Raw genomic sequence first — 14426 nt, forward strand, 5'->3', positions numbered from 1 at the left:
ACTCTACCAACTGAGCTATATCCCCAGCCCCTGGATTTGAAGGTAAATTTACCCCTTTATCTTTAAAGGTAAATTTCAGTCACGTGTGGTGGCAAATGCCTTAGAGGCTGAGGCAGGAGAATTGCAAGTTTGAGGCCAGCCTTGCCAACTTAGTGAGATCATGTCTCAAAAAAAGAGATAAGGTGACAGAGGACCAATATTGAGGGGAAAAGAAGGCAAATTTCATTCCTACAAGTCAATATGGGGACAGAGTCCAAACATTCTGGGTCAGAAAAGGCGTAAACAGAATCAAAGAGGTATGCAGTGATCCTGACAACACCAAAGCACCTAGAAGGAAGGGAGTACAAGCTATGTGTAAGTGCAGACAGAAAGGAAGGTAAGGCAAGGCTGGAAAGAACCCAGGGACAGGCAATGAGTTACTCTCTATAAAGGAAACATTTTTTGGCTGGTGGTACTAAAGATAGTAACCAGGGCTTCACATCTACTATACAAATGTCCCACTCTGGAACTACATCTCTGGCCTGAAACTATAAAGATATAAAAGATTTAGGTCTGGCATGCTCACTGGTTGGACATGCTTGCTACAAACAAAGCGAAAATGTTTCTCCGTGATACTAAGCCTTAGCAAGAACAATGTGAATCCAGAGAAGCCTCACTCAAATCGAAGATACTTACATGTTTTGATGGATTGGGCTGAACTCGTGCCTCAACAAGCAGTTGAGAAGAATTGGACTTGTATCTACAAAACAGAAAGCAGAAATAAAGGAAATCAGAAGCTAAAGACATTTTTACTAGTAACAATGAAAAGACCACCATATGTTGTGGTTACATTACCTTTTCACAGAACTAAACTTCATTTTTATCTGAGTAGAAAGATTTTGTTCTCTTTCAACATTTCAGCTCTCTATCAGTATAAGGAAAAATAACTGCTTCAAACTTAATGAACTACAAAAATATTTATGATAGACCAGATCTGTTTTAGATCTAGTTATAGAAATATAGGCAAATATCTCAAATACCGTCTTGATAGAAGAATTCCTTAAGACTCAAAAGGCAAAATATAAGAGTCTAACAAATTATGCTGCATTTAAGTTTATCAAAAGATACCATATAGTGAAAACCTGCCATATATTGGAAGACAATCATTGTGTGTATCTCTTATCTATAAACTGGCAAAGAATTAGTATCAGAAGAAATTAAAACTAAAAGTCCATTTCAAAAGACAAAATAACAAAACAAACAAACAAAAAAAAGAACAGGCATTTCACACAGGGGACAGAAAAAAAAATTAAATTAAAAACAAAAGCCAGGGATGGTGGCACAGGTCTATAATCCCAGCTACCCAAAAGCGGAGGCATGAGAATTCCAAGTTCAGGGCCAGTCTCTGAAGCTTAGTAAAACCCTGATCCAAAAGAAAAAACTAAAAGTAAAAGGGTTGGGCTCAGTAGTAAAGTGTGCCCCTAGGTTCAATCCCAAGTACCAAAATTATCCAAACATCAAACAAACCAAGAACAACAACAACAAAAAAAAGAGAAACATTGAAATATCATTTATCACAAAATCAAGTAAGACAGTATCAGGATCATTCAAATACCACTGATGGAAACAAAGTTGAATAAACACTTTGGAGAGCAATTTGGGCCAGGTATGGGGACGCATGCCTATAATTCCAGCCACTTTGGTGGTTAACGCAGGAGGATGGCAAGTTAAAAGTCAGTATATCAGTATGGACAATTTAGCAAGACCTTGTCGCAAAATAAAATAAGAAGAGCTGATAGCCGGGTGTGGTGGCACATTCCTATAATCCTAGAGGCTCAGGAGGCTGAGACAGAAGGATAGCAAGTTCCAAGTCAGCCTCAGAACTCAGTGAGGCCCTAAGCAAATTAGTGAGAGCCTGTCTCAAAATAAAAAAATAAAAAGGGCTGATGGAGCTAGGATTGTAGCTCAGTGGAGAGCACTTGCCTGGCATGTGTGAGGTACTGAGTTCAATACTCAGCACCACATACATAAATACATAAATACATACATACATACATACATAAATACACAAATAAATAAATAAATAAAATAAAGTTGTGAGGGGGAAAATTTTTTAAATAAATAAATAGGGCTAAGGATGTGGCTCAGTGGTTAAGTATCCCTAGGTTCAAACCAGTACTTTTAAAAAGGGGGACAGCCTGGGAATGTAAATCAGTGATCCAATCCTCAGTACTGCCCCCCAAAAAACAAGGTAAGTTAATTGCATCAGGCAAGGACCGTATCTCCTTTATGTGATTGCCTTTCCCTATCTTGTCAGAATGCTTCCTTCAGCTACCTTTGTTAAAAGATCTGTTTTATACCTGGTTCTCAAACTAGTGTTTTAAACACTTTTAGCTATTCAAATATATACTCTCAAGTTATGCTGGAGAGTTTGGACAGTTGAGAGAAACCCCATTACCAGAACCCATGTCCAATAATAGTAATAAAAGTTCATCTGCAATTGTATCCAAACATACTGAGCTCTGAAGTACAGAGCATGCCAAAGTTAGGGAATCAGAAATCATTTGACTTTTCCTGATTGTGCTGAGCTGCTCCAGTTGATATGGCTACCCCAGCCATACATAGCTTGAAGAATGGAAGGCATAATCTTCTTTCATGGATCAATGGAAACACACTACATGGAGAAAGGAAGACTTGCTGCACTGCAAGTGGGTGGAGATAGTAATTCTGCTTCTCACCTAGGGAAATTTTGTTCTCCAGGGATTATTTGACACATTTTTACTGTCAAAGACTTAGGGATGACTTTCCTTACCTGACTTCGAGTAGGCCAAATCCAGAGGCACTATCAATTATTCTATAACCCAGAGAGCAGTGCCCCACAAAACAAAGAACTATCCACTTGGATGCAGTGGCACATATTTGTAATCCCAGCTACCAGTGGGGCTGAGGCAGGAGGATTGCAAGTTCAAAGCCGGCCTAGGGAATTTAGTTGAGACATAAAAAAAATATCCAAACATGAAAAACTTAAAAGGGCTAGGGATATTGTCTGGTGGAAAAGTGCTTGCCTAGCATTGGCAAGGCCTAGGGCTCAAACCCCAGTACTGTTTTTTTGTTTTTAGGAGGAGGAAGAGGAGAAGGAGGAGAAGGCGAATGAAGGATCTAAAGAAAGAAGGAACGAGCTAGCAATTCTACTTTTGCAAATTCCTTCTTAGGGGAAGGAGAAGCAGGTGGGGGAGATGAGGAAGAGGGGGGAGAGGGGAAGGAAGGGAGAGAGGGAGGGAGGGATGATATAGCCCAAAATGTGCTAAGGATGAGAAACACTGAGCTAGACAGAGGCATATGCCTCTGAAGGTAGGACACAAGAGATCTATCCAGAGAACGTAAGAGGAAGAAGACACCTTTTCATGACAACATCTAAAATATCTCTAAGGTCTGAGGTTCAAGAACTCTGGTTCTGGAGGAGGTGAGAAGGAACACTTAAATATCCTAAGGCAGAGGTATATGGTAAAGTGGCCACTTTTTCTTTTTCAAATTTTTTTTAGTTGTTGATAGACCTTTATGGATAGACCCCCATATAAATAGAGGTGCTGAGAACAGAATCCAGTGACTCACACATGCCAGGCAAGTGTGCTACCCCTGAGCCCCAGCCCCAGCTCCTTTTTTCTTTTTTTAGTATTAGGAATTAAATCCAGGAGTGCTTGACTGCTGAGCCATATCCCCAACCCTTTTTATTTCTTATTTTGAGACAGTGTCTCACTAAGTTGCTTAGGGCCTTGCTAAATTGCTGAGGTGGCTTTGAACTAATCCTCCTGCTTCAGTCTCCCAAGCCACTGGGATTACAGGTGTGTACCACCATAGCTGGCTTTTTGTTTTGTTAACAGTACTAGGGATTGAACCTAAGGCTTCAAACATGTCAGGAACATGCTCTACCACTGGACTACATCTCTAGCATTTTTTATTTTGAGACAGTGTATCGCTAAATTGATGAGGGTGACCTTGAACCTGTCAACCTTTCCTGGCTCAGCTTCTTTTTTTTTTTTTAGAGAGAGAAGTTTTTAATATTTATTTTTTAGTTTTCGGTGGACACAACATCTTTGTTTGTATGTGGTGCTGAGGATCGAACCCGGGCCGCACGCAGGCCAGGCGAGCGTGCTACCGCTTGAGCCACATCCCTAGCCCCTGCATGGGCTTTTTTCTTCTTATTATTTTTTGGTATTGGGACTGGAATCCAAGGACACTTTACTACTGAGCTACATTCCCAGTTATTTTTTTTAACCTTTATTTTATTTATTTATTTTTATGTGATGCTGAGGATCGAACCCAGGGCCTCACACAAGCACGTCTATTGCTAAGCCACAACCCCAGCCCAATTATTTTTTTTTATTTTAAAGATTTTACTAAGTTCCTTTAGGGCCTTGCTAAGGTGCTGAGCCTGGTCTCAAACTTGTAATCCTCTGCCTCAGCCTCACCAGTAGCTGGGATCACCGGCATGTGTCTCCGATTTTTTCTAAAGGCAATATGCCATGTTTGAAGCCTTAGGTTCAATCCCTAGTACTGTTAACATCCTTACTTGATATATCCAAAAGAAGTAGCTGGAGATGTTGGCAATGTTATCTAGAAGGAAACTGATTAAAATCAACAATAGCACAGAATATTTCAACTAACTTCACTAACAATAGAAATTTAGATAAAGTATGGAACGCCTATAATGAAATACTGTGCTAGCATTAAAACTGAGGTAGAATATGCTGTAGACATGGGAAAATGCTCATAATACACTGAAAGAAAGGGATGTACGATATGATCCAGTGTTTTAAAAATTTAATATGCACATTAGAAGAATATACTCCAAAATAAAAACAATAATCACTAGTGGGTAAGGAGGCAGAGCAGGGAGCTATGGACAATGTCATCTCCTCTCCCCTAAAGACCTTACCTGTCCAATATCTCTGAGACTTGCCAGTGGAAATTAACTAATATGAGTTTGGCAACTGAATGAGATACCTGAAAAGAAGAAAGAAAAATCAAATTAACTGAAGTTGCTTTTAGAGTGCTATATACTTTGAGAAATGCATATATTCACATCTATCCGAGGCTCAGGCTTGAATTCCATTTTTTTTCCTGATACTGTTTTTCTCTTTTAAGTTCAGATTCATAAAATCCTAATGATTTTATGAATCTCCTGATTTTCAATCTTTGTTTTGGTGAATGACCCTTCTAAAAAAATTGTAAACTCTAATTTGAAACTTAACAAAACCACTTATTCTACAGTAAGTAACAACTTAGCATCTAATATGAATGAAAGAGCTATGGATTCTCTAATGTAATGTATATACCTGCAGGGTGTCATAGGAGGCCATACACCTCTATTTAGGCCTTATATTGCAGAAAATCTCCCAGCCTCATCCTTGCATGAATTCCACAAAGAAAATAACCAAACTCCTGTCTAGAATCCCTGGATTCCTAGCATCTGATGAGCACTAACTGCAAAGACTTTTTAAACGTTTGTGGGCAGTCTTTCTGGCCCAGACATTCTATTAGGGAACATTTAAAGCATATGGTTCTAGCTATTAAAGAGCCTCAGAAGGTATTTTAAACTAGCAATTCCTTTTGCAAATTCCTTCTTAGAAAGGACAGTGGATAAGTGAGCCACTGGGTTATTTACAATAGTAGAAAGTTAGAATAACTTAAATTGTCCAACAAAAAACGAGCTAGGTAAATAATATAATGACAGATTCATGCAATAGGCTACTATGTAGTTTTTGAAAAGAACGTTGTAGATGTTTATTGAGAGAAAGAATTTCACATTTCCATATTAGGTTAAAAAACCAAGTAGTGAGATAGCATATTATAGTCATAATATCAGCCATAATATCTTGGTAATTGTCAAGTAAAAGCTAACAATTCACCTTAAGTGTCAAAACTAGGGTGTGTCCACAAAAGATTGGGATGTGGTTGGAGGCCTAGATCAAACTTTCCAGATAGCACTGTAACAGAATATGAGGGTACCACTAAATCAAGAAATAAGGAACAAACTTCAGGCTGGAAAAATATGTAAAACATACTCTGCTCACTGGACTGAGTCCTTACATGCATCCACTAATGACTTGTAAGATAAGGCCTGCCTGGTCCACAAAAAAGAACTTCAGGAGGAAGACAAAGTAACCAATATGTGATCCACATCCCTGGAGCTCAAGTCACCCTTGAAAGGAGACTAAACTTAACATTTTTAAAAGGGCACACTCATTGTCAAAGGCTAAATAATCAATGAATGTCTTCCTTTTCTACAGTCTGTCTATCTAGAGGACTCAAAGACAGTTTACTTCAAATGGAGCAGGGGTCCCCACTTGCCTTCCACAAATTGTAAGAAGCATCTGGAGCCACGCATGTTGCCCAAATATTCTCTTACTGAGGCCCATGGAAGGCCTGTTTCCTCACTTAGAGCTGATGTTTTCTAATTGTGGCCCTAACAAAACTATTCATTACAACAGACCACTATCAAGAAATGAAAACAGAAATCAGACATTTGGTTTAAACTTTAACAACTGAATGTAGCTTTTGTTTAAAAATACTTTTTTAAAAACTTGAGTTATGGGCATGGTGGCACACACCTGTCATCTTAGTGGCTTGGGAGGCTGAGGCAGAAGGATCAAGTTCAAAGCCAGCCTCAGCAATTTAGTGAGGCCATAAGCAACTCATCGAGACCCTGTTTCTAAATAAAATATAAAAAAGGGTCTGGGGATGTGGTTCAATGGTAAAGCACCCCTGGGTTCAATCCCCAGTAACAAAAACATAAACAAAACTATGACAGTTGTTACTATATTGTTTTGGATAAACTCGTTCTTTTACCTAGTGAGGCTTAATCAGCATCACACCCACTGCTTCCTATATGTCTCACTATGCTCCTCTCAGATCCACTGAGCACAGAACTAGACTGGATACAGAATGGCCACTCAGTTATTCTGATTATTAAATGATAACATGCTTTAAAAATAAATTCTGCTATTTCTTCAGGAAAGTCAAGAAAGTTTAACACTGAAATAAATCTGACACCTTTATCTCAACAGCACTAATAGCAACAACAAAGCTTCAGAATAAAACATGAGGTAGAGTCCACCTACAGATAACATAGCCCTGTTAAAGAAGAGCCAGGGCAGGGAGACACTAGCCCTTTATAAAAGTGGAGTGACATGAATATTTTTTAAAAACAGCCAGGAATACATCAATATACACAAGATAGCAGACACACTCAAGTGTCAGCCACACAAATCTCCTACCAGCCTCCATAGGAGGAACTATTTTGATAACCAAGTCACAGCAGTGACAGACTGCCCATATAGTGTCCATAGATCCACTAGAGGACTGGATAAGGTGGCACACACCTGTAACTCAGCTACTCAGGAGGCTGACGTAGCAGGATCATAGGTCCATGGCCAGCCTCCACAGCTTAGGGAGACAATGTCTCAAAATTAAAAGGGTGTGACAGCCAGGTAGGGTGGCGCATGCCTGTAATCTAAGCAGCTCAGGATAGAGTTCAAGAGTTGATAGAGGATCAAGAGTTCAAAGCCAGCCTCAGCAACAGCAAGGCGCTAAGCAACTCAGTGAGACCCTGTCTCTAAATAAAATACAAAATAAGGCTGGGGATGTGGCTCAGTGGTTAAGTGCCCCTGAGTTCAATCCCCGGTACCAAAAATAAAAGTGTGACTACACCTCAGTAATGGACACCAGGTTCCAAAAAGCCCTGTAAGTAAAAGTAGCACAGGGATGGAAGAAGACAAAGAGAAAATGGTACTCTAGAAGAATTTACTCTGAAATATTGTCTCAGAAGGGAAGCTATCCTTTTCCTGATTTAGGTCACAATGAAGAACTGGCTGTACCAACTTACCTAGCCCAGTAGTTTTCCCAAGGAAGAAGTGGCTTCCTGGCAGAAGAGATAGGACAAGACTTTTGGGGTGATATTAAGCCAGATTAAAGGTAAAAAACTCAGTCTCTGTGCAAATAGCCGATTTTTCTCAGAACTAGTATTCAAATCATGCTACTTAATATTCCAAGAGCTCAGCAATCTGCTGGGCTCAGTGGTACATGTCTAGAATCCCAGGTATTAAGGAGGCTGAGGTAGGAGGATCAAAAGTTGGAGGCCAAAATGAGAAACTTAGTGAGACCCTGTTTAACAATATAAAAAAAAAAGGGGGTGGGTGGGTGGGATATAGCTCAGTTGTAGAATGTTTGCTGAGCATGTGCAAGATCCTGTTTTCAGTTCCTAGTACCCGCCCCCCAAAACACACACACACACACACACACACACACACACACACACACACGGGAGTGAGCTCAGCAATCTACTCAGAACTTATTAACAGCCAACACTTCTAGTTATAGAAAGGTCCTCCACCCATTCTGCCCATTCAGTATATGTTCTATGGAGAGAAATCTTCCAACAGATTAGGAGGAACTCTTGCTGTGCTATTGGGCTAACAATCTATTTGCAGTAAGGATTAAGTATTATGAAGATGACTTATAAGGAAAAGGACAAACCTTCAGCAAAAGGAAAATGGGTCCAGGGTAGTAATATATCATTACATGCTCCAAAACTTATTACTTAAGAAGGTATATATATAATCAATATTCTGTTAGATCAATGTAAAAAAGGCTTATAAGTCACATTGACTTATGAATATTTTTTCTACTTTAGAAATATTAACCGAGGAAAACATTATAAATGAAAAACTAGGGGCTGGGAATGTGAGTCAGCGGTAGAGTGCTCGCCTAGCACCAGAGGGACTCGGGTTTGATTCTCAGTACATTTAAAAAAAATAAAAATAAAGGCATTGTGTTGTATCCATTTACACCTAAAAATTAATAAATAAATATTTTAAAAATAAATAAATAAATGAAGAACTAGAAAGTACGTTGTCCAAAAATTCACATTCCCAAGATAATTACTTGCAGAGTAATCTGCATCTGTAATCACAGAGATAGAACCTACGTTTATTGTTCTCTTCATCTCAGGGGCCAAAGAGTCCCTCTCAATGGGAATGGGTCACTATTTCTATTAAATCCTTATTCCACTATTCCCCAGGAGAAAACTATCTCTGATAGTTACTTGGGACACTTACAAGATCATGAGTCAAGAAATGTGTGTTGGGGTTGTGAGTGCTGGGGATCAAACCTAGGGCCTTGTGCATGGTAGACAAATACTCTAAGCTATATCCCCAGCCCAATTACAATAAATTTAAACAAACTCTCAACAGCAGAGAGATGTTTCCCCCATCCCAAATGTTAAACTACATATTAAAGCCATTAAAAAAAAAAAAAGAAAAAATTTAGTTGTAGATTAATAGAATGCCTTTATTTTATTTATTTATTTTTATGTGGTATGAGGATCGAACCCAGTACCTCACACATGCTAGGCAAGTGCTCTGCCACATTCCACTGTGGCTCTGTTGAGCCACAACCAAGCCCCTATATTAAAGCCATTTTTTAAGAATTCATAATTTGGGCTGGGGATGTGGCTCAAGCGGTAGCGTGCTCGCCTGGCATGCGTGCTGCCCGGGTTCGATCCTCAGCACCACATACAACTAAGATGTTGTGTCTGCAGAAAACTAAAATAAATAAATATATATATATATATATATATATATATATATATATACACACACACACACACACACACACACATATATATATATTTAAAAAATTCTAAAAATTTTTATTGTATAATTTATATACAATAGTTCAGAAAGTTTAGTGGCTTTGATTACTAAATTCAGCTTAAAAAATCCTCTTGGATTATTTCTGATTTTAATTCCATGTTTCATAATGTGACGATTTTTTATTTCAACCACTAAATTTCAATCTATTTAGAATTGCCAACAGTAGTTATTCTAAGATATTCATTATACATATACACTAGACAATAAATACAAACTCCCTTGTTGCCAAATTCAACAAACATCTCTTATGTTTCTTAAAATTATTTATTGTATCTATTTAATTTTTAGTTGTCAATGGACCTTCACTTTATTTATTTATATGCAATTCTGAGAATCAAATCCAGTGCCTCACACATGCTAAGCAAGCGCTCTTCCACTGCACTACAATTCCAGCCCTCATGTTTTTATTTTTTAATTTTTTGCAGTACTGGTGAGAAGGGTGGGGGAGGATTTGGTTGTGTGGGGGGTGCAGTGCATACCATATTCCCATACCTTTCAAAGTAGGCTTACTTTTGAGTCCACATCTCACTCTTCCTTACCACTTCACCATCTTCATTCCACTTCCCAATCTCTAGTACTCCATCTCCTCAGCACTCCCATCAAGAAAGTCTCACTACTATCCAGAAAGTCTCACTACTACCCAATTAGGAAGAAAAGTGAACTGCCTAAATCCAACATAGGGCTTCTATGAAAAACATCATTCAATGATGAAATAGTCAATGTTCATGCATATGCCTATCAACTGTCCCGACCCCTCTACTTCATTATCCTCCAGATAGGCTTCCCGACATGCTATGTAACAGTAAGTATCAGATAATTCTTACAGAGTCATTATATATTGCCAATTCTTACTTGTTTAAAACACACTACTGCTCTCCAGTACTAAAGACAAACTTTATGCCTTGTAAGAGTCAACAGGACCTACCACTGAAACACCACCCTCTTTGGAGTATAGCAACAAACCAAATTATTCCAGCATTCCCATGTATTTCTCTAACTGTTCTCTGCCAAAAATGACCATCTTTGTAGCAAGCAAGTACAATTACTTCTACAGAACACATGTGACAAAGCAGAAATCACTAGTAAAAAATCTTTTAAAATAAATAATAATGAAAAAGCCACATAACAAAATATGGGGGGTGGGGTTTGCAGCTAACATAGAGCCTACAGGGAAATTTACAACTGTAAGTAAATGTTTATATTAGGAAAGTCCCCAAATCAAAGACATAAGGGTTTACCTTAAGAAGCTAGAAAAATATGTCTAAACTCAAACTAAGTGGAAAGAAAATAAAACAAGATCAATAAAGAACAAAACAAGTAACAGCAAAGTCCATTTAAAGCCATTAAAAAAAAAAAGTCCAGTCGGGTACAGTGGCACATGCCTATAATTTCAGCAACTCAGGAGACTGAGGTAAAAGTATAGAAAGTTGGAGGCCAGCCTCAGCAATTCAGCAAAAAGACCCTGTCTCAAAATAAAACATATAAAGGGTTCCATACCCAGTAGCCCCCACCCCAAAAAAAAACTGATTAAAAAAATTTTTTTTTATTTTAAGTTGTAGATGAACAGAATATTTTATTTTATTTTTATGTGGTGCAGTGAATTGAACCCAGTGCCTCACACGTGCTAAGCAAGCACTCTACCACTGAGCTACAACCAGAGTGACCAAAAGTTGATTATTAAACAGTTCTGGTGGTTCACACCTGTAATCCCAGCAACTTGGGAAGCTGAGGCAGGAGGATCAAAACCAGCCTCAGCAAAAGTGAGGTGCTAAGCAACACAGTGAGATCCCATCTCTAAATAAAATACAAAATAGCGCTGGGGATGTGGCTCAGTGGTCAAGTGCCCCCAAGTTCAATCCCTGGTACCCCCACCACACCCAAAAAAGGGGGATAACAAAGTTGATAAAACCTTATGCAATATGGAAGGAAAGAGAGAGAATACAAGACACCAAAGCAAAAAAAAAGAGGGATTATCCGTACAATTTTTTTTTCTTCAGTGCTTGGGATAGAACCCAGAGCCTCGAGCATGATAGGCAATTGTACTACCAAAGGGTTATATCCCAAACCCCCTACAAAAATCTGAAATATTAACAGGAAAATAAGAAAACACTATGAACAATTTGCTTATTTTTTCAGGAAAAAAAAAGAGACTTTGGATAAAATTTAAGTTCCTTGAAAAATACAAAAACTGACATGAAGCAGAGAGCCCCAGATTTGATCCCTGCCACACACACACACAAACACACACAGCAAACTGACACAAAATGAAAAACAAAATATCTCTTTATTAAAGATATTGAATTCATTATCAAAAACTTTCCCACAAAATTCTAGACCTAAGAGTTGTACTGGTGAATTCTACCAACACTAATCTTTACACAAACACTTCCAGAAACTTGAGAAGAAACATTTCTTCCAAATTCATTTCATGAGCACAAAACTCTGACAAAAGCATAACCAAAAAAAATTTAAACAGACCAATGTTCTTTATAGACATGTAAATCTTTAATTCAAAAAAATCCAGAAAATTAAATCTAGGAATTCAGAAAAGGATAATATATTATAATCAAGTGTAGTTTAGTACCGGAATACAAGGCTGATTTAATTTTGGATTCTCCTGAATATAATCCACTGAATTAACTATATAATGGGGAAAACAACCCAAATCATCATTTCAATAGATGCAGAAAAACATCTGAAAAAATTCAATACTGATTCAAGACAAAAATTCTCAGCAAATTAGGAAGAAAAGTGAATTGCCTAAATCCAACATAGGGCTTCTATGAAAAACATCATACTCAATGATGAAATAGTTAATGTTAATATCAGGAAAATGGCAAAAAATACTCATACCATTTAATATTATACTGAAGGCTCTAGCTAATGCAAAGAAAAAAAAGACATGATATTGGAAAAGAAGAAACAAATATAGAAAAAATGATTGTTTATGTAGAAAAGATATTCCTTGACAAAATGACTGTCTATGCAAAATATCCTAAAGTTATCTACAAAATTAGTACTAAAAATAAAAAATGAATTTAGTAAGTTAACAAAGTACAAGATCAATATATCAAAATCAAAATTTTAAATAACTACAAACAAATGGCAAAGAGAAATTTAAACAACTCAAATTTATTTTAATATTTTAACCCAATATACCAAACTACTACTTCAACATGTAATGCACAAAAAATATTTTCATGCCTTTTTTTCATTCTGATTCCAAGGTATATTTTATATTTTAGCACAGCTCAATTCAAACTGACTATATTTCAAATGCTCAGTGACCACATAGGACTATAGCTATTATACCAGGTTATACAACTATAGATTTAACACAATATTAAAGCCAAAATCAAAATCACAGTGGGCTATTTTGTACAAATCATTAACTGATCCTAAAATTTGTGCAAATATAAAGGAGCTAGAATATCCAAAGCAATCTTGAAAGAGAAGATCAAAGTTGGAAGACACAATATCTGACTTCAAGACTTACTGTAGTAATCAGGACAGTGAGAATACAGATTTAGGACAGACACAAATCAACAAAACAGAGTCCGTAAGTAAACTCTTATGTGTATGGTCAATATTCAACAAAGGTGCCAATTTAATTTCATAGTGGAAAGGAAAATCTTTTCAACAAATGGTTCTGGAATCAATGAGTAATTATGTATACAAAAACATACAAAATGCAGAAATAGACTTAAATGTAAAACCGAAAAATAAAAAACTCTGGGAAGAAAACAAAAAAGAAAAGCTTTGCAATCCTGATTTAGGCAAAGATTTATTAGATATAACACTGAAAGTACAATCCTAAAAAAGGAGTGGGGGAAGGGAGGGGAGGGGAAAGGAGGAGAGGAGAGAGGGAATAAATTAGATCCCATCAAAATTAAACTTATTCTTTGAAAGACATTATTAAAAAAATGAAAGAAGCCACAGATTAGGAGAAAATATTGGCAAATCTTACATCTGATAAAGAATTTAATTCAGAATATATAAAGAACTCGTACAATTCAAGAATAGAACACAATCCTCAATTTTTAAACGTTTTCCCCCCTTCAATGCTAGGGATTGAACCCAGGGCCTTGCACATGCTAGGGAAACACTCTACCACTGAGCTACACCCCCTACCCCACAATCCAATTATTAAAAATGGGCAAAAAAACAGGGCATAGTACCACACACCATACTTCCAGCTACTAAGAAGGCTGAGGCAGGAGGATTGCAAATTTGAGGACAGCCACAGCAACTGGCAAATCCTGTTTCAAAATTAAAACTAAAAGCACGGGGATGTAGCTCAGTGGTAGAGCTCCCTGGGTTCAATCTCTGGTACCCAAAAAAAAAAAAAAAAAAAAAAAAAAAAAGGCAAAAGATTTGAACAGACATTTCACCATTTCACCACCAGAAAAAAGGAAAAAAAAAAAAAAAAAAAAACCAAACAAGGAATGAATAGCAAATAAGCACAAGGAAAAATCATTAATTACATTAATTACCATGACATCATTAGTCATTAGGAAAATGCAAATTAAAAGCAAAAGATAACACTTCACAGTCACTAGGATGATGATAACAATAATAATAATAATAAAAATAAGACTGACCATCCCAAGGTTAGCAAGAAGGTAGAAAAACTGGCGTCTTTACATAATGCTGATGGAAAGATAAAACAATTGAGCTGCCTTGGAAAACAGTTTGGCAATTTCTTTAAGATGTTAAACATACACTTACCATGTG

The 14426-nt window shown here is 37.2% G+C and overlaps 1 protein-coding gene across 5 annotated transcripts in view; it reads right to left on the reverse strand.

The window, feature by feature from the left end:
* Arih2 (ariadne RBR E3 ubiquitin protein ligase 2) overlaps window positions 1-14426 on the reverse strand; it is a 63762-nt gene that overhangs the window by 15038 nt on the left and 34298 nt on the right. For all 5 annotated transcript variants that reach the window (XM_027933672.2, XM_027933671.2, XM_071615757.1 and 2 more), the window contains 2 exons: window positions 4916-4983; window positions 676-739 (listed from right to left, as the gene is read on the reverse strand). In XM_027933672.2, coding sequence (XP_027789473.1) covers window positions 676-739; window positions 4916-4983 — 132 coding nt within the window. The remainder of the gene's footprint in view (window positions 1-675; window positions 740-4915; window positions 4984-14426) is intronic.

The sequence above is a fragment of the Marmota flaviventris genome, chromosome 8, assembly GCF_047511675.1.
Source record: "Marmota flaviventris isolate mMarFla1 chromosome 8, mMarFla1.hap1, whole genome shotgun sequence".
In the NCBI taxonomy this organism is placed as follows: domain Eukaryota; kingdom Metazoa; phylum Chordata; class Mammalia; order Rodentia; family Sciuridae; genus Marmota; species Marmota flaviventris.